The 22,697-nt window shown below is 55.1% G+C and overlaps 1 protein-coding gene and 1 long non-coding RNA gene across 4 annotated transcripts; one reads left to right on the top strand and one right to left on the bottom strand.

The window, feature by feature from the left end:
• Positions 1–985: 985 nt before the first annotated feature.
• LOC114229157 (uncharacterized) lies at positions 986–7,255 on the bottom strand. Its single transcript, XR_003615246.2, has 3 exons — positions 7,208–7,255; positions 3,949–4,041; positions 986–1,217 (listed from the first exon to the last, which is right to left on the bottom strand). It is a non-coding gene; the product is annotated as an uncharacterized LOC114229157 (long non-coding RNA).
• Positions 7,075–22,061, top strand: LOC103303013 (ubiquinol-cytochrome-c reductase complex assembly factor 2). Of its 3 annotated transcripts, none has more exons than XM_054722419.1 (5): positions 7,075–7,255; positions 13,756–13,911; positions 18,327–18,401; positions 19,346–19,415; positions 21,888–22,061. In XM_054722419.1, exons 1-5 carry the CDS (start codon positions 7,118–7,120, stop codon positions 22,013–22,015), a joined length of 567 nt encoding a protein of 188 aa, XP_054578394.1. In that variant the 5' UTR covers positions 7,075–7,117; the 3' UTR covers positions 22,016–22,061. The 3 variants fall into 3 exon arrangements, with proteins under 3 accessions (XP_054578394.1, XP_054578395.1, XP_008158275.2); XM_054722420.1 differs by lacking the exon at positions 13,756–13,911 and adding an exon at positions 7,839–7,910 and having other exon boundaries at positions 7,076–7,255; XM_008160053.3 differs by lacking the exon at positions 13,756–13,911 and having other exon boundaries at positions 7,077–7,255.
• The last annotated feature ends 636 nt before the right edge of the window (positions 22,062–22,697 follow it).

Genomic DNA, 22,697 nt, shown 5'->3' with positions numbered 1-22,697 from the left:
TATTTAGTGTGCCTTATTAACCTTTCTGTTTATTTATTCTGATCATCACACTGTATGCTGGCTCCAATTTGTGGGTGACTAGAGTATTCAGCAAGAACAGTTCACCGATTTCCTGCAACCCCTCGGGGACCCGGTGGGAAATGGTAATAAAAGATTTGCATGCATCTGCAAGGCGGGCTCCAGGCTTTCCTGTGAGCCTTACAGAACGCAAAACTAAGTAATTTCTGGATTCTCGTGGCTAATTACCAGAAACTTTCCAAAACCCCATACTATTAGAAAGAGTAGCCTCGCTAACAAAAAACTTTCCTTTAGTTTTGTGATACACTATATGAATTTCAAAGCAAGTTCACTTCCCTACTTATGTTTGACAATTAATTTGCATGCACTGTGCCCATGGCGGCAGAGCCAAGTCAAAGCCTGTTGGGTGGCAAAAGGGAGTCAGCCGGAAACTAAATAGTTGTTAATTTCAAAATGGAGCCCTAACTACTGCTTTTTCTGAGGCACTTCGCTACTTGAGAACCTGGTCCCATATCAACCAACTCCAAAGCTTCCTGGCATCGCCCCCGATGCCCCCGCCATCAGCAGCCTGGGTGATGTGGGACTTGCCCGAGGACGAGGACGCGGGGAAGGGTCAGCCTATTCCTGCCCACACGATGCCCCACCCTTGGCTACTCCTCTAGCCCACAGTGCCCTTCACGCCTGGCCTTCCTCCGCCTCCAGCACTCTTCGAGGCCCAGCCCCAATTCCCACCTCCCCCTGAAAAGGCCCCCAACGAAAGTGGAGTTTGTTGCAAGGGACAAAGCTGGCTCCGGCTTTAGACCGTCCTTACTGGACTACAGGACTCAGAGGGGTCACCATGGCCCAGAAATCTGGATATGCTTTGCAGACTCAACAACACAGCTGAATGAGCCCACCCAATTATCACACATCCGGCCTAAGGGAGAAGAATAGGAAGTTATGGGAAAAAGAGATGGGGGTGTGTATGTATTTGACCTGCAATCTGAGTTTACTTAAAGATGACAGAGCCCAGATGCAGCCATCAGCCAGGGTCCTTGTACGGAACATCAGCTCTTCCCTGCTGCCTCTGCTCAGCACTGTGGACGATCCAGCTCTGGGGAGCTTGTATTCTCGTTGAGGAAGCAAGAATCACACACATGAACTGACAACATACCACACAGACATTTCCCACTGGATCTGTGCGGTGCAGAGGAGTGATCCTGAAATTTAAAGCGAAGACGTTTGCTGAGAGCAGAGTTGTCCCAGAAACTGCTGGAGGAGGGGAGACTTCACCTAGAGACCCTGAAGGCTGACGGGTGGGGAGGGGCTGGGGGACTGGTGGGGTTGGGGAGTGGAGTGAAGGAAAAGTCCGGCATGTTCATGAGTCTGTGGACAGACCAACCCATTCAGAATGGGGTTTTGTGACTGGGAGTAGTAGAAATGAAGAGCAGAAAAATAGAGTGAGCCTGATGGAGTCACTTAAAAATCTGGCCAAATAGCCCATTCATTTGTGAGTTCTGTAATCTGTCCTTCCTTCCTTTCTTCCATCTATCCATCCAAGAAATATTTTCTGAGTGCCTGGTACATACAGCCTAGGGCTAGGGCCTGAGTAGGAAACAAGGAAGTGTGAGGATCAAGATGTCATCCTTACACACCTTAAGACTAGCGAGAGTACAGACCCTCCCAGGAAAACATCACAGGTGCTCCATGGGGTGTGGGGCGCCTGCTCAGCTGTGCGAGTGCTACCAGGAGAGCAGAGGCAGAGAGCCCACTGCCGCATGGGGTGGTCATGGAGGTGGGGTTTGAGCTGTGCTTTGAAAGGGAGGCAAGTCTGAAAGGTGAAAAAGGGCAGGTGTCCCAGGAATGGATTCAGCGCGGGAATGGGGACTCCAGCATGCCGTTCAGGGATGTGGTCTGTGTTGGCCACGGAGGTTGATGTACAGGGGCACCAAGAGAGTAGGATGGAAATGGAGAAATCCCAGAACATGAGAACAGAAAAGACCTCAGAACCTTCCCCCTCTACAGCTCCCCCTCGCCTGGAGCACCTAAGAGCCTCCCATACCAGGAGGCTCCCAGACTGGGGAGCTCTCTTCCTTTTTGAACTGAAAAACACACAGGTATTAGGGTCGACTAGCTTTATGACAAACAATCCCCAGATATCAGTATCTTAGCATTACAATCCAATGTGGTGGTCAGAGAGCCTCTGAACCAGTCATCCAGGGACCCAGGCCCCTTCCATCCTGTGACTCCACCACCTTCACCCACAAGGCCTAAGTGTTAAACGGCATAGAGAAGAACATGCCATGGGCAAGAACCAGTCGTGTGGCCTTTCCTGGATGCCAAGGGGCTGAGATGTAGTTTGTGTGCCTATGAAGAGGAAGTGGGTTTGATGAAAATCCAGCCTCTACCATGCCCTCTTTCTCCATAACCCTCCTGTTAAAGTGATACCTGACTTAAGAAGGGAGAAACACACCCTAACTGGTTTGGCTCAGTGGATAGAGCGTCGGCCTGTGGACTGAAGGGTCCCAGGTTCGATTCTGGTCAAGGACATGTACCTTGGTTGTGGGCACATCCCCAGCAAGGGGAGTGCAGGAGGCAGCTGATTGATGTTTCTAACTCTCTATCCCTCTCCCTTCCTCCCTGTAAAAAAATCAATAAAATATATTTTTTAATAATAATTTTAAAAAAAAAGAAGGGAGAAACAGGGACATGAAGAGCCAGAGGGAGCATGGGGACAGCAGGGCCTGGCAGTACCAGAGCTGCAGTCCTGATCCTCGCCGTGTCCTCATGCGGCGAGTGTGCCCTGAGTCTGGTAGATTTACTAGCATGTCCCCGACCTGCTTCCTTATCCGTCCACAGGAACTCTGATCCTCAAGGCAGGTGATGTGGAGGAGCAACCTGCTCCTGACCTCCTCACGGGCAGGACAAGGCAGCCTGGGAGTCCCCCAGCCCCGCCTCTGCGCCCGGTGTCCCCTGTGCACTGAGGAGGGAGCTAAAGAGCAGTGTTCATTCAGCTTCTCCATAAGGCAAGGTCGTCGGGAAGCCCTGGCCTCTGGGCAGCACCCTGGCAGCCCCATCGCTCTTGCCAGCTGCATGGCCTGTGAGCCCATGCTGGAAAGGGCAGGACGCAGCCTCATAAAACACTCAGCAGCAGCTCTTCAAAATGGTCTAAACTCTGGCTTGATTTAAATCTGCATCCTCTGCGGCCAAACACATAAAACACAAGATGAGGGAAAGATCTGAAATGAAGGCGTGAGTGCCAAGAATTAGAGGGAAGGAAGGGAAGGGGAGAGAGAAGGAAGGGGGAGGGAGGGAGGGGGGAGGGAAGGAAGGGAAAGGAGGGAAGGAGAAGCAGCTCTGGGCAATGCCAAGCTGAGGGCACCAGGCAGGCTGTCTGCAGCGCCGGCCGGGCCTTCTCCTTACCATTGCTCAGAACGGCTCCCTTCCCACTCAGCTGCCCTGAAAAGGGACAGGAAGTGTGACAGCTTATCCAAGAACCAAACCCAGAAACCTGCTCCTGTTTGCCCTTCGCCTTGCTCCCGCAGCCTCTAAAAATGAGAAGCTATGGGGGCAGGGGTGAGGGTGGGAAAAGTGGGTGAGGAGACCTGGCTTCCTATTCTCATGTCCTCTCCCAATTCTCGGAGTGAGGGACCACCCTGAGCCAGGGTCTGGGGTTACAGTGGCTGGTGCTGTGAGGAGAAGGGGCCTGAAGGGGTGGGGCTGCGACTTTAGCTGCAGCCCAGGGCCCCGGAGGCCTCTCTGGGGTACAGGGACCAGAGAGCAGAGTGAAGGGAGGGCAGCAGAGCCAGGGGCAGATGACAAGATACGTCAACAGGGCCTGGGGCTCTGGAGATGACAGGGTGCACTTCAGGAGCCTCCGAGGCCATCCCGCACCCCTCAAACCCCTGTGCGTCCTGGAAAGAGCTCTCCTCCACAGAGGGCAGCAGCCACCTTTAAGGGGACGGCTCGGATGCAGGTCCCAGCCCACTTCTTATGGTAACATCTCTGGGTGCAGCAGCCAATCATCTCCTCTAGGTGAGTAAGCTGAAAGAAGAAAATCAGGCAATCAGGCCTTACAATACAGCTAAGTATTTAATTCCTTTTAAATGTTTGCATTACTAACACCAGCATCACAAAACGACATTTTTACTTTGAAGCGATTTCCATGTGCAAACCGGCATCTCAATTACTGGGGCCATCAGAACTGGGGAACTAAGCCGGCTCTCTCCCTCCCGCTCCTCCCCTGGCGCTGACGGCGCCTTGTTTCTATAAAGGGTCACAGCTACAGAAAGCCCAAGCCCCCGCCCCCCGGGGCAGGCTCGGCAGGTGAGCCCCGGTGGGGTTTTCAAGGAGCCAGGAGCGGGCTGCATTCTGTGTGGAATGAGTGACAGCGGGCACATGGGTGTTAAAAGGGTCATCAACTCCCTGGGGGCTGGCACTGGCCAAGCCACATCCTGGGCCATGCCTATTAATGTGCCCAGAATGGCACTGGGTCCCACAAGCCAGTGACCCGGACTTGGCTCCAACCACCCACGGAGACATGGGGGCACGGGGGGTGGAGACCACGTAAAGCGAACCGGAGAGGCCCCTCCGGCCCCTCAGGACACGGACTCGCACAGAAACGCATCACGCACGCAGTTCACAACCGGACGCTTCAAGGAGGCCGAAGAGGGCAGCAGCGTGGACTCTGAAGCCAGGGCCTGCCATTTACAGCTGGCAGCCTGGGCAAGTCCGTAGCCTCTCTGTGCCTCCGCTTCCATCTCTGCAAAATGGAGACCGCCGTGCTGCCTATCTCAGAGCCACCGTGCGGACTGCATGAGTCAGTAAGTGTAAGGCTTCGGGAACTGCGCCCGGCTCGTAGCAAACCGTGTTAGCTGATCACTGTGAGTCCCATTCTAAGATGAAGAACTGAAGCTCAGATCGATTAAATAACCCCCCCAAACTGGCTGCTCCGCTGCCTGGAAGCCGCTCTTGCCCCTCGGGGGGTCAGGTCTCCCACACACAAGCCCCTCCACCACCCAGACCCCCTCCCGACACTCGGACTTGATCCCTCCCTGACACTTACCACATCTGGAATTGTCTTGTTCAGTTAGGGAATGACTTCATACATGTAAAGCGCTATTACCATGGTGAGTGCATGCTTGCTGGCTGTCTCCCCCACTTAAAGGGAAAGCCCCAGAATAGGGCCCTTGTCAGTCTCACCCACCACGGCGCAGGGCGGTCTCCTGGGTGTGTGACCTGTGAAGGCCCCAAATGTGGTTTAATGCTCTCTATTACTGTCCCGAAATTCTCAATCATTTTTTAACAAGGAGCTTCACATTTTCATTTTGCATGGAGCCCCCATAAAATATACAGATCAGTCCTAGATGGATGAATGAATAAATGAATGAATGAACAAGCCCACATTCCAACCCAGGTCCCAAGCCTCACTACTACCCCACCGAGACAAAAACACGCCTCTGGTGGGGGAAGAGTTCGAGGGTAAGTCTGAACCAGGGACAACCCTGCCCTGACCACAGGACGCTCGCTGGGCTGGGGGTGGGAGGGCTTCAAAGGAGGCACTGGTTGGGGATTCCCCTGGCGTCCAGCTCTTCTCCTCAGCCTCTCACTGCACCTGGGCTCAAGGGCGTGAAAACCATTCATTGCCACCTAATGTTGCTCTTCCTCTTGCCGAAGACAGAGGGACCCCGTCCCTGCCTCCCAGGAGCTGACCTCGGCTAGTCAGGTGCTCTTCAAAGCCACAGCTGTGGTCGGACCTCAGGCAGAACACGGCTCAGGGCCCAGCACAGGCCTCGGTGCCGGGAGCTTGACAGTAAATAGACACAACCCTGGCCCCTTGAGCCATGGGGCAGCCAAGGATGGAGCAGGGGTTCAGTCGGGCTGGAACATGGTGGGGGAGCCCTTGCGTGCATTTCCACTCCCCCCGAACTCTCTTTACCTCAGGTGGGCACCCCCTCCCTGAACTCACTTCAAGTGGGCGTGGCACACCCTGGGTCCCCAGAGGTTCTCCTTCAGTAGATCTTCACTCTCACCGCCTCCAGAACAGCGCAAAGCGGTTCCTTGTTAAAACCTCCCATTGATCTCTCCTCAAATCAGCCTCCTCCCGCTTCCTCTCTCTCCAGATCCTGCACCCGTCCTGGCTCTGAGGCTCAGGGTCCTTCCATCCCCACTTCCCAAATTCTAACCATCCTTCAAGGCCCAGCCAAAGGCCATCTCCTTCAGGTGCGCCCCGACCTCTGCCCCCTGCTCCCTCAGCAGGTAGAAGTCTTTCTCCAAGCTCCCCAGCACTAACGCTTCAGGGTAAGGCCTTGGGCTCTGAACTTTGGGTTTTGGCTGTGTATTCACCCCCCTGCTCAAGGCGGGAGTCTCCTGGACAAAGCAGGGGGTGAGAGGAAAGGCTTGGGGAGCCAGGTGTGCAGCCTGGGAAATCCAGCTGAAGCAGGACTGTGGGCGCAGAGGGGCTGAGGCTTTCTCAAGGAGAATCTGGAAGGTGCGGGTATCTTTTGAAAATAAAAATTGGGACATTTCACATGGAGATGTACAGTGGAGGCTTGGTTTTAAAAAACCGTTTTTCCAGGTTTTTTTGCTCCAGCTGGGAGGGAGGGGGCGCTGGGAGGGACCGGCCGAGGAGCACTGAAGGAGGAGTTGTGGCAGAGCACCGAGTGGCAGCCACAGGCACAGGGGCTGCGAGGAGAGAATGCGGCAGGAGGTGGGGTGCGAGCCGCGTGTGCACAATGCGTGACTAAGTTCAAACACATCTTCATCCCATAACAACCTGTATTTGCATGCAAATATATTCATTTGTGCAAATTAGCACGGTTCTCCCGGGAGGGTTTTTTAGTCTGGAGCTTGTGCAGTCATTGAAAAAGAGAAGCCAAGCTGTCCCTGGGGTTCTCCAGGTCGGACTTGCCCCTGGTTGCTGGGCGGGTTGCAGGAGAACGCGGCCTGCTCAGGTCTGCTCGCACAGACAGGCCAGTAGCGCCCCTGCCGGAGAGCCGGGGCGCCCCTAAGGTGCGCATGCTCACTCCGCCCCCCGCCCCGCCTTCAGGGAGCCTGCGGGCCTCCGTGCGCAAGCGCCGGCTGACTCCTCCCTCAAGGGCGGGGACAAGCGGGGCCCAAAATGGCGGCCGGCCGCTACCGGCGTTTCCTTAAGCTCTGTGAGGAATGGCCCGTGGACGAGACCAAACGGGGCCGGGACTTGGGCGCTTACCTGCGGCAGCGGGTAGCACAGGCGTTTCGGGAGGGAGAGAACACCCAGGTGACCAGACTGTGGGGTCCGCCTTCGGCGGGGGGGCGGTTGGGCGAGGGGAGGAAAGAACGAGGTAGGGGTGGGATCTGCTAGTTGGCCGGCGGCCATGGCCGCGCATGCGCGCGCCTTTCCTCCCCGGCGGCACGTGCGCGCGGACCCTGCTATCCCGGGGGAACCTCCGAGAGCGACGACCTACTTCTGCTCAGTGCGCTCCTCTGGCTGCACCTGGGAACTGCCGGAGAAGCTTTTTAACACCCACCAATGCCCGCAGCTTTCAGCAACATTAAATCAGCATCTGTGGGCCAAAACGCTCTCCGGATGGTTCAAGGTGCAGCCAGTTGAGACCCACACCACCATTGGTGACAATCGTAGGCTTATTTCTCCCCTGACTCGATCCCCTTACCCCGCAGTGCTGTGCACTGACTGAGCGCATCCGCACGGACCTCTGCAGGCCCCGCTAAGCTTATACGTGCTCCCCAGGCGCCTGTAAGTCCGTGCAGCAGGTGTGCACCCTCAGCCATACTCCCGTGTGAGTCCTAGACTTAGGTCTTGCTCTCCGGTTGCTGCAGCGCGGGTGTTCATTCATTTGTAGATTCGGTATTTACTGAGCACCCACCATGTGCCAGGAACTGTGCTAGGTGCTGGAGAGACAGCAATGAATCAGGTGAGGTCTTACCACATGAAAATTAAGTTTACACTTTAGTTCTGGACAAAATAAGCAAGGATACATACATAAGGCAGTCTAGGTAAGTATGACTGACCCTTGAACAACTTGGGGTTAGGGACACCAACACCCACCCCAGCAGTTGAAAATCCACATATAACTTTTGACACCCCCACCTGGAAAAAAAATAGCCTCCTATTGACTGGAAGCCTTACTGATAACAGCCAACATATATTCTGTGTATTATATGTAATATACACTATATTCTTACAATAAAGTAAGCTAGAGAAAAAATGTTAATGAGAAAATTATAAGGAAGAGAAAATACATTTACAGTACTGTACATATTTATTGAATACTAGAGGACTGGTGCACATGCACGCGTGGGGTTCCTCAGCCTGCCCTGCGGGGATGGGGCGAAACCGGCTCTCAGACATCCCCTGAGGGGTCCCAGATTGCGAGAGGGCAGTTCTCTGGTGACGCACCCCGGAATCAGGCTCCCTCCTCTCTGGTTCCAGGTGCGTCACCCAAGAACCAGAACTGAAGCTGCCAAGTCACGGCAGCTAGGCAGCTTCTGTGTTGAGCGTCTGCCCCCTGGTGGTCATTGTGCATCATAGCTACTGGCCGGTTGCTTATAGGCTTTCATATATAGAGATATGGTCCCGTGTATAAGTGGATCTGTGTAGTTCAGACCTGTGTTGTTCAAGGGTCAACTGTTATGTTGTAAAATAGAGTAGGAGCCCTGGCCAGTTTGGCTCAGTGGATAGAGCATCAGCCCGCAGACTGAAGGGTCTTGGGTTCAATTCCTAGTCAAGGGCATGTACCTCAGTTACAGGCTCTATCAGCCCTGGTCGGGTGCATGCAGGAAGCAACCAATCAATGTGTCCCTCTCACATTGACATTTCCCTCTCTCTCTCTCCCCCCCTCCACTCTAAAAATCAATGGAAAAGTATCCTCAGGTGACGATTAAAAAAAATTGAGTAGCATGATAAAGGGATAATATTAGTTATGATAGTCAAATAAGGCCATACTAAGGAGGTGCCACACAGATTAGATCTAAGGGAAGAAGAGCCAACTATAGGGCATTTCGGGCTGTGCCAGGTCCTGAGGCAGGAAGCAGATTGACATGCTAGAGGACAGCAATAGTGGCTGAGGGTAGTGAATGAAATGGAGTTTGCTAAGAACTGAGGTCGGAGAAGCCAGGCATGGTGGGATCTTACAGGCTGTGGTTAAGAGTTGGATTTTATTATAAGGCCAGTGAAAAGCCATTGTGGGTGTTTAGTCAGGGGACTGGTGTGACCTAATTTACGTTTTTTAAAAAGACTACTCTGGTTGTGTGTGGGGAATGAGTTTCGGGGACATGAATAAAGCAAGCCTGGAGCAAAGGCCACCGTGGTAGCCCAGGCGAGAGAAGGCCGTGGCTTGGATAAGGGTGGGAGCGCAGGGGACGAAGGGGCTGGATTCCAGCTGCAGTGTAAAGGCTGCATCAACAGGGCTGGCTGATGTAGTGGGTGTGGGGGGAAGAGAAGGAAGAACCAAGGACAACACCTAGGTATTTTTGGCCTGAGCAACTGGGTGAAAGGTGGTCCATCTGCCGAGATGGAAAGGACCAGGTGAGGAACAGGTGGGTGTGGAAAAAAACATCTCAGGTTTGGTGTAGACATGTTAAACTTGAGATACCGAGTGGACTTACTTTCAAGTGGAAATGTCAAGTAGGCAGTGGGATATCTGAGCCTGGGGCTGAGGCAGAGGTCAGCTATATGAAACGTGATACACACACACGCAGCTTGAAGAGATGACTTTTGCAAAGTTTAGCCGTGACCTATCAAAGCAGGAACTTGTTTTTTGTTGTTGTTGTTTTTTGCAACTTAGCCCAATATAGAGCCAAGCCAGCCCACCTACTGGAGCAAGAACATGCCCAGTGGCATCACTGAAACCCATCGCTGAGTGGGTGGTGGGCATGGATGGAGTGGCTCAGAGCTGGGGGAGGGGGCGTGCAGGGGTCACACTGCCCTGAGGGCCCTCATACCTCTTGGTCTTCCCTGTCCCAAAGCAAAGATCATATCAAGTCCCAACTCTGCAAACCCAGTAGACTTTCTAGGACTCTGCTCTCTACATAGTTTTAGTGTGAACTTCTTAAGAGTAGAGATATTGCCATTTTTATCCCCGCATTCCCCGTAAAAGACATTGGGTAAATGTCTGAATACATAAATGAACGGTGATGGCTGATGAGACGTTTCATTGGAATCTAGTTGCAGATGTGGCAGAAGTAGATGGGGAGGAAGTGAGGGGTGAGAAGGGATGTTTGTGTGTCCTGTGAAGTTGCGTGGTGAGGACTGAGTTGACAGCTTACTGTGTGGGGCACCGCAGGAACCACAGATGAGGGACAGGACCTGGCCCTTCCCTGTGCCCACTCACCCTCATTCCGCCATCCCCAGGGTCCCCCTGACCTCCTCCCTGTCTCCTTGTCGTTGTGGGAAGAGGCCTGTGTCCAAGAAGCTGACAGTTGGGCAGACATGACTTTCCCTCTGATTAAATTCAGTGGTGAAGGCAGCCCGCAGAGAGGCCAGCGTGGGCTACATCCTCGGAGAGGTGAGAGGGTCACATTCGCCTGCCTGACTGAGTCTAAGACGGGCCGGAAAAGGAGGGTAGAGCGTTCTCTCTGGGATTGTCCTCTCTGTCTCGCCTAGGGAGATGGCTCTGGTGAGTGGGAGGCCCACAGATGGGGGTCATGGCCGCAGGTGCCAGTCCTGGCTCAGGCCGTGGCTCCAGAGCAGCTGACGCATGCGTCCCAGTGCATCATGGTGGCAGCAGGCACTTTCCTCGTGACCGCTGTCCTGGTACCTCCTGCTGATGTCACCTGAGAACATGCTTGGGCTTAGTAAGTCTTGGACCACGTTTGAAGGGAGCAGCCCCTTTTGGAATTGCAGGCAGCACCTGGAGGCACTCGCGGTGACCCTTGGTCAGTTACAGAGACCGCGAGGAGAAAGTGGTCAGGCATTAGACCCGGTTGGCTGATTAGAGTGGAGCTCCCCGGGTTATGGCAGAAAGCCAGGCCTGGAGGGAGGCAGCTCTGCTCCACAGCCTTTCTGTGCCTCGACAGGAGGGGCGGGCAGCCTCATGGCCTCCCACGCCTTGACCGTAACACTGAAGGCTTTTGCTCGCATCATCTCTTTTAATTTAATCCTGCGTGCAGCCGAGTGAAGTAGCCATTGCTATTTCCATTTTACAGGCCAGGAAACAAAACAGAAAATAAAACAACTTACTCAGGGTCCTCTGGGAGCTAAGTGGCAGGACCAGCTGTCCTGCCTGCCCCCGCCTGGCCTCCGTGGTGCCAGGTGGCTCCTCAGCTGCTGGCCACCTGAGTTATTTCTTCTTGCCAGGCCCCTTCTCCCATAAGCTTCAGGCCGCCTCCGCCCTCATTCCCTGCTCAAACCGTTTCAGACCACGCCGTTTGGCAAAGGATGAAACATCGCCCTGTTGACCCACCTGCTTTTCTTTGGCCCAGCCACTCCTCCCTGCTGAGGGTGGGAAGAAAGCTGGGCCTCGGGTGCGACACAGCACAGAAGAGCCAGATTCACTGGAAAACAAGTTCATTCAGACTCAAAACCAGAGTTGAAAACCACTGCCGCCTTTTATTCCACCTCCGATTGCCCTGTGGGAGTCTCGCGGCCCACACCAAACCCTCCCGGAGGGAGAGGGGGTGGAAAGCCAGGGACACGCCAACACCTCTTACACCCTCTACCCTCTTGTGTAGCCCTGTTCTCGGAGTTTGCCCCTTGAATACATTTTCCTGAAGAGAACACGTGTTCCCTGCAGCACCGAGAGCTTAGTAAAGAATCCCAGCATGGGGAGGCAGGGAAAGGGCCAATCCTAATGAGCTCAGTTAAAGAGCCCTGCCTGCACCCAGCACCCACTCCCTGACGTGGGCACAGCTCTGAGGAGCTGCCTGGGAAGGGGCACCGGGAAGGGGCTCACCTGCCAGTGGGTTCTGGGTGCTACCCAGGTTCCAGGACTGTCGGCCCGTTGAATGAAGTTGAACTTGGTCTTGGGCTTGCAGTAAGTCAATGATAGTCCCACTCTCAGAGCAGAATTCAGAGGTTTCACATCGTCTTGGTTTCTCGGTGGCCCAGTTGAGGCCTGGTCTGCGGCATTCTGCAGCGTGGCCGGGACCTGCAATGGTGGCACCTTCTCAACGTTGTTCACTGCCATGTGTTTGCGGAATGGCCCGAGGACAGGTTATGCTCTTTTCAGCTATGATATTGAACCCGCGGCAGGACAGGAGTTGTGAGAGATGAGTGGAGCTGGAGTGGGGAAGGCAGTGGGACCAGGCTGGCACTCCTGGGCGTGTGCTCCCAGAGCAGGGGCGGGGGGCTGCCCTGCCAGGGCATCGGGGGTGAGAGGGTGAAATGTTTCACGGAATACAGCAGGCTCGGTTTTTATTTTATTTTTTTTAGCAGGCTAATTTTTAAGTTGATTATTGTGTATGGCCGGTGAATAATGTTATATCCAAATGGCCCTTGGCCTAGAGCAGTGGTCGGCAAACTGCGGCTCGCGAGCCACATGCGGGCTCTTTGGCTCCTTGAGTGTGGCTCTTCCACAAAATACCATGGCCTGGGCGAGTCTATTTTGAAGAAGTGGCCTTAGAAGAAGTTTAAGTTTAAAAAATTTGTCTCTCAAAAGAAATTTCAATCGTTGTCCTGTTGATATTTGGCTCTGTTGACCACTGGCCTAGAGGGTCACCTCACTTTCAGCGAGTCTCCACCTTACTCAGAAAGCTTGGGCTCTGCCCACTGCCTCCGGGGCCGGTGGCAGCTCTGTGAGGCCTCCATTGCCCTCTGGTCCCCGGTTCCAGCCTGTTTCACCTCTCACCACACCCCAGCACGTGCCCTGCCTCAGCAAGGCTGTCTTCTCATCGCCTCCCAGATCGGCCATAAAACAAGTGGTCCTTAGCCTGTGAGAGTCTAGTGTGCTGCGAGCGCCACCGTCCTCCCCCAGACTCACGGCTGGCCAAGAAGGCGGTGGCTTCCCAGGTCCTGGAAGCACTGCTTGGCTCCAGACGCAGCCTGCCGGAAACAGCCTGTGCCTTCCGTCACTCCTCTGGCCCCGTCCCACCCATGCCCGGTCTGGCTCTGAGGTCTGCTCCCCTCAAAGTGACGGACTCGCCGCCCCTCACTCCGCACTGTCACTGCAGTGGAACGTCAGGCCTCCCAGCCACGGCTGCCCATTGGCCCGGCCTGGCGCCCGCTCCCCACTCTGATCCGTACCCGCACTCAGTTACAGGCCGCCAGGCCATGTTTGATTTCTTAATTGGAGCCCACGTTGTCTCCTCCGGGACTGCAGTTTCTCCGGAGCTGAGGCTGGTCTCATGCCCTCCCACAGCCTCCGAGCGGAGCACTCATAATAGGTGCTCGAAGGGCGTCGGCTCCCACAGCAGAGGGAGCCCATTTCAGAAGTTCATTACCAAGTCACGAAAACCGCTATTCGTAGGTCCTTCTGGACTGGATCCCGCGCTGTCTTAACTAGCAGAGCAATTTGCATCACCCTTTCCCAAAAGTGCTTATGAGTCCCTTTGTGTGACTAGAATAGGGGCCGCTGTACCGATTGCTGTCACCACCCAAAATTCAATTTTGGAAATCAGAGTCCATGCCTGCGGCGCCGACGTATTTGTTAAGTATAAAAGTTTAATATGGTAAAGAGAAATCTACTGATGGCTGAGCAGGCGAAATGCAAAGGAGCAAAAATAGAGCCGTGGAGGGCACTTTGTCGGTTGCACATGTATTTTATTCACATTTCGGGAGCAGAACTGACTTTTTCTTAATGTGCCACTTGCCTTTCTCCGCAGCTACGCTCTTCGTCCCGAGATGCCCGCGATCTCGTTAGGTGTGAATGCAAAATCAGGTCATTTAAAGCTTGTACACAGGACGTTTCCCCAAGTGCATGTACTGTCATGCGGCAAATGTATACCCAAACTCAGGAGTGCTCGTGCTGGAGGCCGTGGGTAAGTGGAGGTGGAGGTGTGTGGTGAGCCTTCTGGCGTTAGACAGGTGTTTCCACGGATGGCCTTTTGAGCAGTAAACAAGACCGTTCTGTAATTGCTGAGCTTGGCTTGGGTGTGACGGAACCGGAAGTGGCTGTGGGCCGTCTCCTTAGGCCGGGGCCGTAATAACCTGGCTAGACGTTGGCAAGTGCAAACCCATCACCTCCACGAAGCACTTCCCCAGCCTCCTAGGCACACCTCTGACCCCAGCTGGGAAGTTGGGTGACAAGTCCATTTTTGGTGATTGATTATTTATGGCGTTGGAAGTGTTTGGCTCCTACTGTGATGTTGGTGAGCTCCAGGCGTTATGTGCCATAGCTAACAGACTCTATTGCTGAAGGGATGTTAAGAGGTCAGGGGAGCCCAGAGGGCCCATTTGTCCACTCAGACCCTCTGCTCTTTGCCCTCCTGGGAGCAGTGCTCTGGAAGGGTGTGTCCTCTGGCCCTGCCGCCCTGCTCGCCCCCTGAGGGTAGGAGGAGGTGGCTGAGCAGCCCCCTGGCACGTGCCCACCCTGAGGAAGTTAGAGAAGCAGGAGAGGAACTTGTGTTGGCAAGATTTCTGAGGGCGAGGATCTGGTGGGAACGTGGGTTTGACGAGGATGCCCTGTCTCGGTGGACCCACAAGCAGTGGCAGGAGCCCCGAGAGAGGCGCTGGGAGGAAGGCAAGGCAGCAGGGGCCGCCTTTCCTAAGAGCATGTTGCGGGGGGGGGGAGGGGCTGGAGGGCGCAGGAGGGCTCAGGCGGCAGAGAACGGGCCAGTGTCGGAGCCCCGCTGAGCTGACACCAGGTACGATGCCACTGAGTCTCAGGGTCAGGGCCCGGGGTGTGGGCAGGTACGCAGTGACACCTGATTTCCAGTTCCTCCGTCACTTCCATTTCTGGCCACACCCCAGCAGTCACACGGGCAGCATGATCCGCTGATCATGTCCTCACTGCCCCGCCCTGGGCGCCCGGGGCGCGTGCTCCCTGGTCCTGTGCCTGGAGAGCCCGCGTCCTTCAGGTAACTCCTCACGCTCCCCACCGGCACCCTCTGCCAGGTCTCCCTGGCCCCCTGGGCAGCGTCCGCACCTCCCTGTACCCACAGCACCCTCATCCCACCACCACCAGGGTCCTCCTGACCTCCTCTCTGTCGTTGTGGGCAAGAGGCTGTGTTCACACAGCTGTTGGCTGCTCATAGTAACAAGTCTAACCCTCACTCCATGAGTGTGCAGGCCCCAGTCAGCGGCGGCATTGCCTCCGCCACCCTCACGCCGCTCTCAGAAGCAGGGCTATTATTACCCTTCCTGTCAGAAAGGATAAGGTTAAGGTTAAGTTGGCCAGTCGCTTCAAAAATGCCAGCACTTAAAAGACAAAGCCGGGCCGAGGCGCTGTCCCCGCTGAGAGGAGACATGCATGTGACGGGTAAAGGCAGGAGGCGAGCCGGGGCCAAAAGGGCTTCTTTTCCTGTGAAGATTATTACTGAGCCCTGGACAGTCTGGCGCAGTGGTTGGAGCCTCGGCCCACAGACCGATGGGTCTCGGGTTCAATTCCGGGTCAAGGGCATGTACCTCGGTTGCAGGTTCCCCAGCCCCAGTTGGGGCACATGTGGGAGGCAACCAAATGACGAGTCTCTCTTACCTCAATGTTTCTCTCTCTTCCCGCCCTCCCTCCCTTCCACTCTCTAGAAATCAATGGAAAAAATTATCCTCGGGTGAGGATTAAAAAAATTATTACCGAGACAAAGTTTTGCCTCTATGTGCTAGATCAGATGCTGTATCGATGTGAAGGGTCCCGGATTTGATCACTGCACTGTGGTTCTGTAAGAGAAGGCCCGTGTTGTTTGGAAACATACTGAAATCTTCAGTGTGAAGGGCATTATGCTTCACTTTATTCTCAAATGGCTCAGAAGAAAAAAGCATGCTTGCAGGCACACAGAATGAGAAAGCAAATGTGGGGAGATCTGAAGAGTCGGGGACGGGAAGAGCGGAGGGATTTGCCCAACACCCCAGAGCTGGTTGGCGAGGGTGCCAAGATGCAGGCGGGCGGTTTGGGTCCCTGTTGTCCGTAGCCACGCAGACCCGCCCGTCCTCGGCCCAGCGCACGGACGGTTCCAAGGCGTGTCTTTGAGACTTAGAAGCAAACACGTCTCTGCAGGTGTGAAGAGAGCAAGCCAAAGGTGAAATGCTCAGTGATCTTTAGTAATCTCTGTAATATTTTTTATTTTCAATAAGAGAACATTTAAGTCACAGATGTAGAAGTGAGCCGTAGATAAAAGAAGGGCCCTTGGAGCGTAGGAGAAGGAGACGGGGGGAGGGGAGGGGAGGGGGGAAGGCAGGGTGTGCCCCCCGGACCCCGGAGAGCTGCTACCTCACGCGCTCTATTGTGGTCTCCGTGCCCGTCTCTGCGTTAGCTCCTGGCTGTGCACGCCCTGCCCGAGACCCAGGCTCCCACTCCCCTCCCGGGTGGGTGCTGCAGGCTTCTGGGCTTTCCCTGGAAATGCCGCCCCCCCGACACCCACACCCACAGCCCTTCCCCACCCCCACCCACATCCAGCTGGGACTCAGCTGTCACAGTCTCCCATCAGTTCCTTCTTTCCAGCTCTGAGCCCCAGTCCACTCAGATAATGCCTTTGATTGTCACCCAGCACACACTGCCTCCTCAGCCCAGAACCCTTGCTCTGCTGATGTGCTCCCTGGCCGTTCTCGAGATGAGGGGCTGACCCCGGCGCGGATCAGGTGGGACTAAATGGATGACCATCTTGTTGGCCCTAAAGTGGGGACCTCATTTGACACGCACAGAGGCAGAAGCGAGCGGCCTTATTAAAACACTTAACTACTGATTTATTTGTGCTCTGCCTTCTTCGAGAAAGGATTTACGTTGGAAAAATCCATCATTTGAATTCTGGCAAAAAACAAAAGAGAAAGTTTTGTTCTGGGAGCTCTCAGAGGTCTTGGCTGAAAACGGAAGGAACAATAGATAGATAATAGCGGGCCGGGTGGGGAGACGTTACAAAGGTGTCGAGGGTGAATAACGGCCTCTCCTCTGTGTCTTCCCTGGTCTCCAGCAAAGGCAGCGCTGTCTTGGGCATCCAGGATATTTCTTTGTTTTTAATACATTTTTATTGATTTCAGAGAGGGGGAGAGAGAGAAACATGAATGATGGGAGAGAATCATTGATTGGCTGCCTCCTGCACGCCCCTGGCCTCCGCCTGCACAGAGCCCCGGGCATGTGCCCTTGACTGGAAATGAACCCGGGACCCTTCCATCCCCAGGCGGATGCTCTGTCCACTGAGCCAAACCAGCCAGGGCCGGAATATTTCTCTACTCTCCCCTTTCTACTCTCAGGGCCTCCGTGTTCGGGCCTTGCCCTTCCTAGCAGGACCTAACTGCACTCTCCCTCTTAGTTTCCCTCCGTGCAGCCATCTCCGCTCCACACACCTGTTTCCCATGCAGGTTTCAACAGCTCCCCACTCCACACAGTTGAAGGCTCAGATGAGTTATTTTGCGTTTCATAAAAGAATCTTTATGTGATACATTTCACATTGAAGGTTTAACTCCAAGAGCTCTTTCTTTTCCTCCGCCCAGGTTCTGTACCTGCATACTCAGACCCTCCGCCGGAGGGCTGGGCTAACGCGGACAGCATTCCTGCCTCTGCCTGGCTCACCCACCCCTCCAGCAGCAGGCTCCCTCCTGTGTGTCCTTCAGAGCCAGCTTAGTCACACTGCCATACACTGACCACTCACACCTGGGACACACCCTCCTCTGCCTTCCCGGAGCCCACACTGCCCCTAGCACCCCCTTATGAGGTGCATCCTTCCTGTGTTATATGTTTACTAAGGCCCGATGCATGAAATTACCTCAGTTGCCGGCACCAGCTTCCCTCCGACACCTACGACCTGGGCTTCCCTCTGGCCGCTGGCACCCAAGACCTGGGCTTCCCTCAAAGAGGGAGGCCCCGCCCACCCGCTGCAGCCCGCTGGTCGGTGGCCTACGCCTCCCTCTGCGGGGCGATCATGGGGCGATGGCCAGGCCCCCGACCAATCGCATCGCACCCGCCTTGGCTGGCCTGGCGCCCGTGGGTGTCATAGCGTGGTCCCGGATGGTCGTTCCACTGTTCGGTCGGTCAATTTGCATATTAGGCTTTTATTATATAGGATGTGGCGTCTCCCCTGCAGCCGGGGTGGTGGTTCACGAGGCACAGATGTTTAAATGTTTCTTTGCCGCTGGTGGGAGTTTCTGCCGGGTGGGGAGTGGATGAGGTGGAGCCATTACTCCATTAGGTGATTGTAATAGCGGGAGGGAGGGGAGTGGGCCAGGTGAGCTGCCGCCTGCCTCAGGGGAGCGCCTCCTGGCAGCTCCAGGGCTTGGGGCTCACTGCCGGGGGTTCGTTGTGTTTCAGGTGGCAGAGCCTGAGGCCTGCGACGAGATGTACGAGAGCTTAGCACGGCTCCACTCCAACTATTACAAGCACAAGGTGAGTGGCAGTCTTTCCCGTCCCAGCCCTGACCCAGGAGAACAGTGAAAATCTGATTGTGCAGCGTTTTGTAAAGAATGTCGGTTTTGCTACTTTCAAATGTAACCAGTAATTTCAAGCAAGCCAACCAAGGCACCTCATAGAGGCTTTTAGGTCCCCTAACTAAAAGCTATTTACAATCTTGAATAAAAGCCGTGTGGTTTACATGCCGGTGTGGGCTGCTGGGTGGGTCTGGTAACTTAGGTCTTAGCTTCTCCGTGTCCTCTGGTGGAAGTGCGTCCCCTGCTCTTGCTGACAGAGATGGGTGATGGGCACGTCCTGGCCCACAAACTGACGTCCTCGGCCTTTCATGATTTCTGCCAAATCCCACGGAGTGTGGTTTTCACAGCCTTGACAACTGTGCCAGTAATTCCCCAGATACGCAGGGTGGGCCAAGTAGGTTTAGGGTTGTAAGTACACGAAACACAGAGATTACTCTTATGTTATTACTTATTAATTATTAATTATTGTGTTATCTTCCATATGAGCAACTAACCCTGCCCGACCCCACCCTGTGCGTGGCAGTGCCTCGCCTGCGTGGAAGAGGTTTCCTCTAAGTCCTCGCAGCTCAGTGTGTGGCTCAGGAGCAGCATCCCCTGGGAGCTGGTTAGGAAGGAGACGCGAGGGCCCAGCCAGGCTGAGTGACAGCCTGCACTTGCCCAGAGGATTCCCCTGCGTGTTCAAGTGGGAGCCGCCCGCCTGCCACGTGATGCCCGTACTTGTGAGGCCACATCTTGGACTCCAGGTGGCGCTGCTCTTCCGCCTGCCGGGCCTCTGGTCTCTAGTCACTCCTTCGGCCCAGTGCGTGCAGTTAGAGCCAGGCTTCTCCCAGGACCGCAGGTCCCAGGTGGTGCTGCGGAACTAACCCTCGCTCCCTTCTCTCTCCCCCTCTGCCCTGCGACCAGTACCCTCGCCCCCGGGACACGAGCTTCAGTGGCCTGACCTTGGAAGAGTACAAGCTGGTCCTCTCCACAGGTACGGGCTCCGCTGCCCTCTGGTTTGTTCGCAGGTGATTCTAGTGAGACCGCTCTGCTGTGGCAAGTGCGGGACACCCAGAGGAGACTCCGAAGCGACAGCCCTTATACGTGGGCCACAGAATATGGAGAAGGTCAGCAGCATTGTTTTAAAGGGAAACTCCATCCTTAGAGCTTTTAAAGTCAAGGCTGAGCAGCAGGGTCAGGGGAATGCGTATTTGCCAAAGGGAAGTCGTTGCCATCAGGATGGAAGGAAAATAATCTTATTTGTATGGTCCTAAGAGGGCTTTCTAAACAATGAGGCTTCTAATTAAAACAAAAAGCCATTCAACACACATGGACGGAGATATCCACTGCGCCTTATCTGGCCCCGGGGACGTGGGCTGTGGGTTAGATGTGGGCTTAACTGGGCATGTTTTGGAGTCGTTGATAGACTGTGATTAGCAAGAAAGGAAATACCCAGGCCAGCCCAGCCCTCAGCACTTCCGCATCTCCATTGTCACTGACGGGGAACCCTGGGTTGAAGTAGGCAGGTTCTGGAAAATTACTATTTTTATTTGCAAGGATATCATATACAAAAATAAGCTACCCTTTTCTGAGAGGGCCTGGCCCTGAAACATTCACCTTCTGTGGTACTCTAGAAATTTCTTTCCTGTTCCTCTGGCAGTCTTCAACTACTACGTTTTAGGGATTTGGCGTTCCAGAAAACTTACCTTCCGAGCACTCACACCTGGTGCTGTCACCTGCTCTTGTGTCAGCTCTGATCCTGTTTTCATTGCAGCGCCCTGGGAGACTGGGTGAGGATTTTTTTGCCAGGCAGGATCATGAAATTAGCGCATTGATGCCCAAGGTCATAGTGAGGACTTGGAGAGTTTCAGCAAAGTTTGAACTTGAAACTAAAAAGGAAATAAGTTCTGAGCCTCTGCCCTTTGTTGACCTCAGGCCGCAGTGCAGAGGTGCAGGCTCCCCTCCGTCGGCCTGGGCGGCCAGCTCCAGGAAGCCTGCTGACGGTTTCCCTTCACAGCGGTCCTCGGCTTTGCTCTGACTGTAGATCAGCGTTCCTGATGTCTCCTGAGGGGCCGAGAAGACACCTTGCCGTGTCTGTAGTGAGAGGGTTTGAGGCCTGGCCACGGGCCTGGGCCTGGATCCCGTGTGTCCACCGTGGGCTTGGGATCCTGGGAGACGATGAGGCCTGTAAGTGGGCAGGGACTCAGCCCTCAGCATCCCGCTTTGTGCCCCACAAAGGGGCCTGGACTTCTGGGCTCGGGGCTGAGGGGCAGTGTGTCCTAATTGTCAAGAGACCACTGACAGTCAGTGTTAATAAGTAACGTGTTACCTTTTGTTCCAAAAAGCTATTCTATTAACAGTTAAAACCCCAGGCTGTGAAACTTAGACAATATTATGGGGAAATCTAAATTTAAGGTACAGGTAAGATTAGGTGTAGACTCTCAGCCCTGGAGAAACTTTAAGCCAGTGGTTCTTGACGGGCAGTTGTGGTCCCTGGGGGCAGGTGGCAATGTCTGGAGACATTTTAGTGGTCAGAGCTGGGAGTGGGGTGGGCCCGGGGGTTGCCACTGGCATCTGGTGGGTAGAAGCTGAGATGCTGCTAAACATCCTGCAGTGCACAGGTCAGCCCCCCAACAAAGAATTATTGTGCCCCAACCCAAACGACGATAGTGCCAAGACTGAGAAACCCAGCTTTGGTTCCTTGGGGGCTGTGTGCGCCTGCGCGCGTGTGTGTGTGTGTGTGTGTGTGTGTGTGTGTGTGTGTCTGTGCTCACACTTACGCTTAAACAAGGGGCCCGTGGCCTCCCACCAGCCCCCTGCTGCCGTCATAGCCGTGCAGATGGCCCCTCTTCTTGGGTGCAGGTCGGGTGCCAGGCGAGTTACCTCCATGATTGCCTTTCATCCTCACAACTTGTGAGGCAGGTATTTTCTCTACTTTGCAGATGAGGAGCCTGAGGCTAAAGGGTGAAGGAGTCTGTTGGAGGGGACCCGGTGGGGAATGATGGGCAGGGCTTCTGCGCAGGTCGGTCTCCCTCCCCGGCGCCTGCTCAGCTCCACAGCACGTGGCCCCACCGCGCCCGGGTTCAGATCCCCGCTCTTCCTCTTCCTGGCTGTGCGACCTGAGCAACTTGCTTAACCTCCCTCTACCTGTTTCTACGTCTGGAAAATGGAGACATTGGGTGTGTGGCATAGACCAAGCTTTGCCCGTGCCACACACACCTTACTGTCTCCGCTGCCCACCCACGTGTAGCCCAGGCATCGAGGGCGTGGGAGGGCGCAGTGTGCTCAGCCCGGCCGGGTGGTTGTTTTCCTGTGACCCAGCTGATTTGCTTTTGAGAAGTTGGGTCTACACGTCCCTTTTTCGGGGACAGACTGTGAAAAGAAGGCCTGCTCATGCGAGGGCCTGTGGGGCCGACATCCGTCCTCAGATGTTAGGCGTCAGCCTCCTCTGTCTTGCCCTTTGCAGACGCCCTGGGGGAGCTGAAGGACATGAATAAAGGCTTGTGGAAGAAACTGCAGGAGAAGTTCTCCGCCAGGAGTCCCGAGGAGAAGCAGAAGGTCTGGGCTCAGTCCTTATCTCGCCCGCGGACCTGAGTGGAGTCTGTGTGTTGCCATCATAAATAAAGCTCCCTGACCCCCACGCCTGCTGCTTGGGACCTCAGCCAGCCTACACAGAGGACGCCACGCCTTCCAGGGAAAGCTGTGTGCCCACAGCCGCCCGCGGTCAGGGTGGGGCGTCTCCAGGGGAGAGGAGGCTGGGGCTCCAGCCCGGCCTGGGAAGCTGGGAAGGGAAGGGGCCGGGCCTCCAGGCCAGGGCTTCCTGTGCGGCTCTTGGCGGGGGTCTGGCTGAGAGCTCCTGGGAAATGGCCAAAACTAGTCAGCCTGGAAGAAGGCAGGTGGTCGGCAGAGAGCAGCCTGCTCGGCCCCATGCCCAGGCCTCAGGACGGAGCTGGTCCTCTGCCCCGACCTTGCAGAAAACCTGTGTTCCGGCTGCTTTAAGGGGCAGAGTGGAGCTACAGACAGCCTTGGCCCGGGGTCTTGGGCTGTGGTGGCTTCTGTGGAGGCCAGGACACACACGGGCCCCCTTTTCGCTCCATGGAACCGTAGCTCTTACTGGGGCCTTCCCATTTCGGACCTGAGCTGAGAAGGGTGGGCGGGGAAGAAGCGAAGTGGGCTCCAGTGCGTGCTGGAGTGCACACACAGGCATAGGGCTGTGACCAAACCGGTGACACCAGTACCGCACTAGTCCTGTCCAGGGACCCTGTGTGCAGTCACC

The sequence above is a fragment of the Eptesicus fuscus genome, chromosome 10 (genome assembly GCF_027574615.1).
Source record: "Eptesicus fuscus isolate TK198812 chromosome 10, DD_ASM_mEF_20220401, whole genome shotgun sequence".
In the NCBI taxonomy this organism is placed as follows: domain Eukaryota; kingdom Metazoa; phylum Chordata; class Mammalia; order Chiroptera; family Vespertilionidae; genus Eptesicus; species Eptesicus fuscus.
The sequence above is the reverse complement of the archived record's forward strand: the minus strand, read 5'-3'. Positions and strand labels throughout refer to the sequence as shown.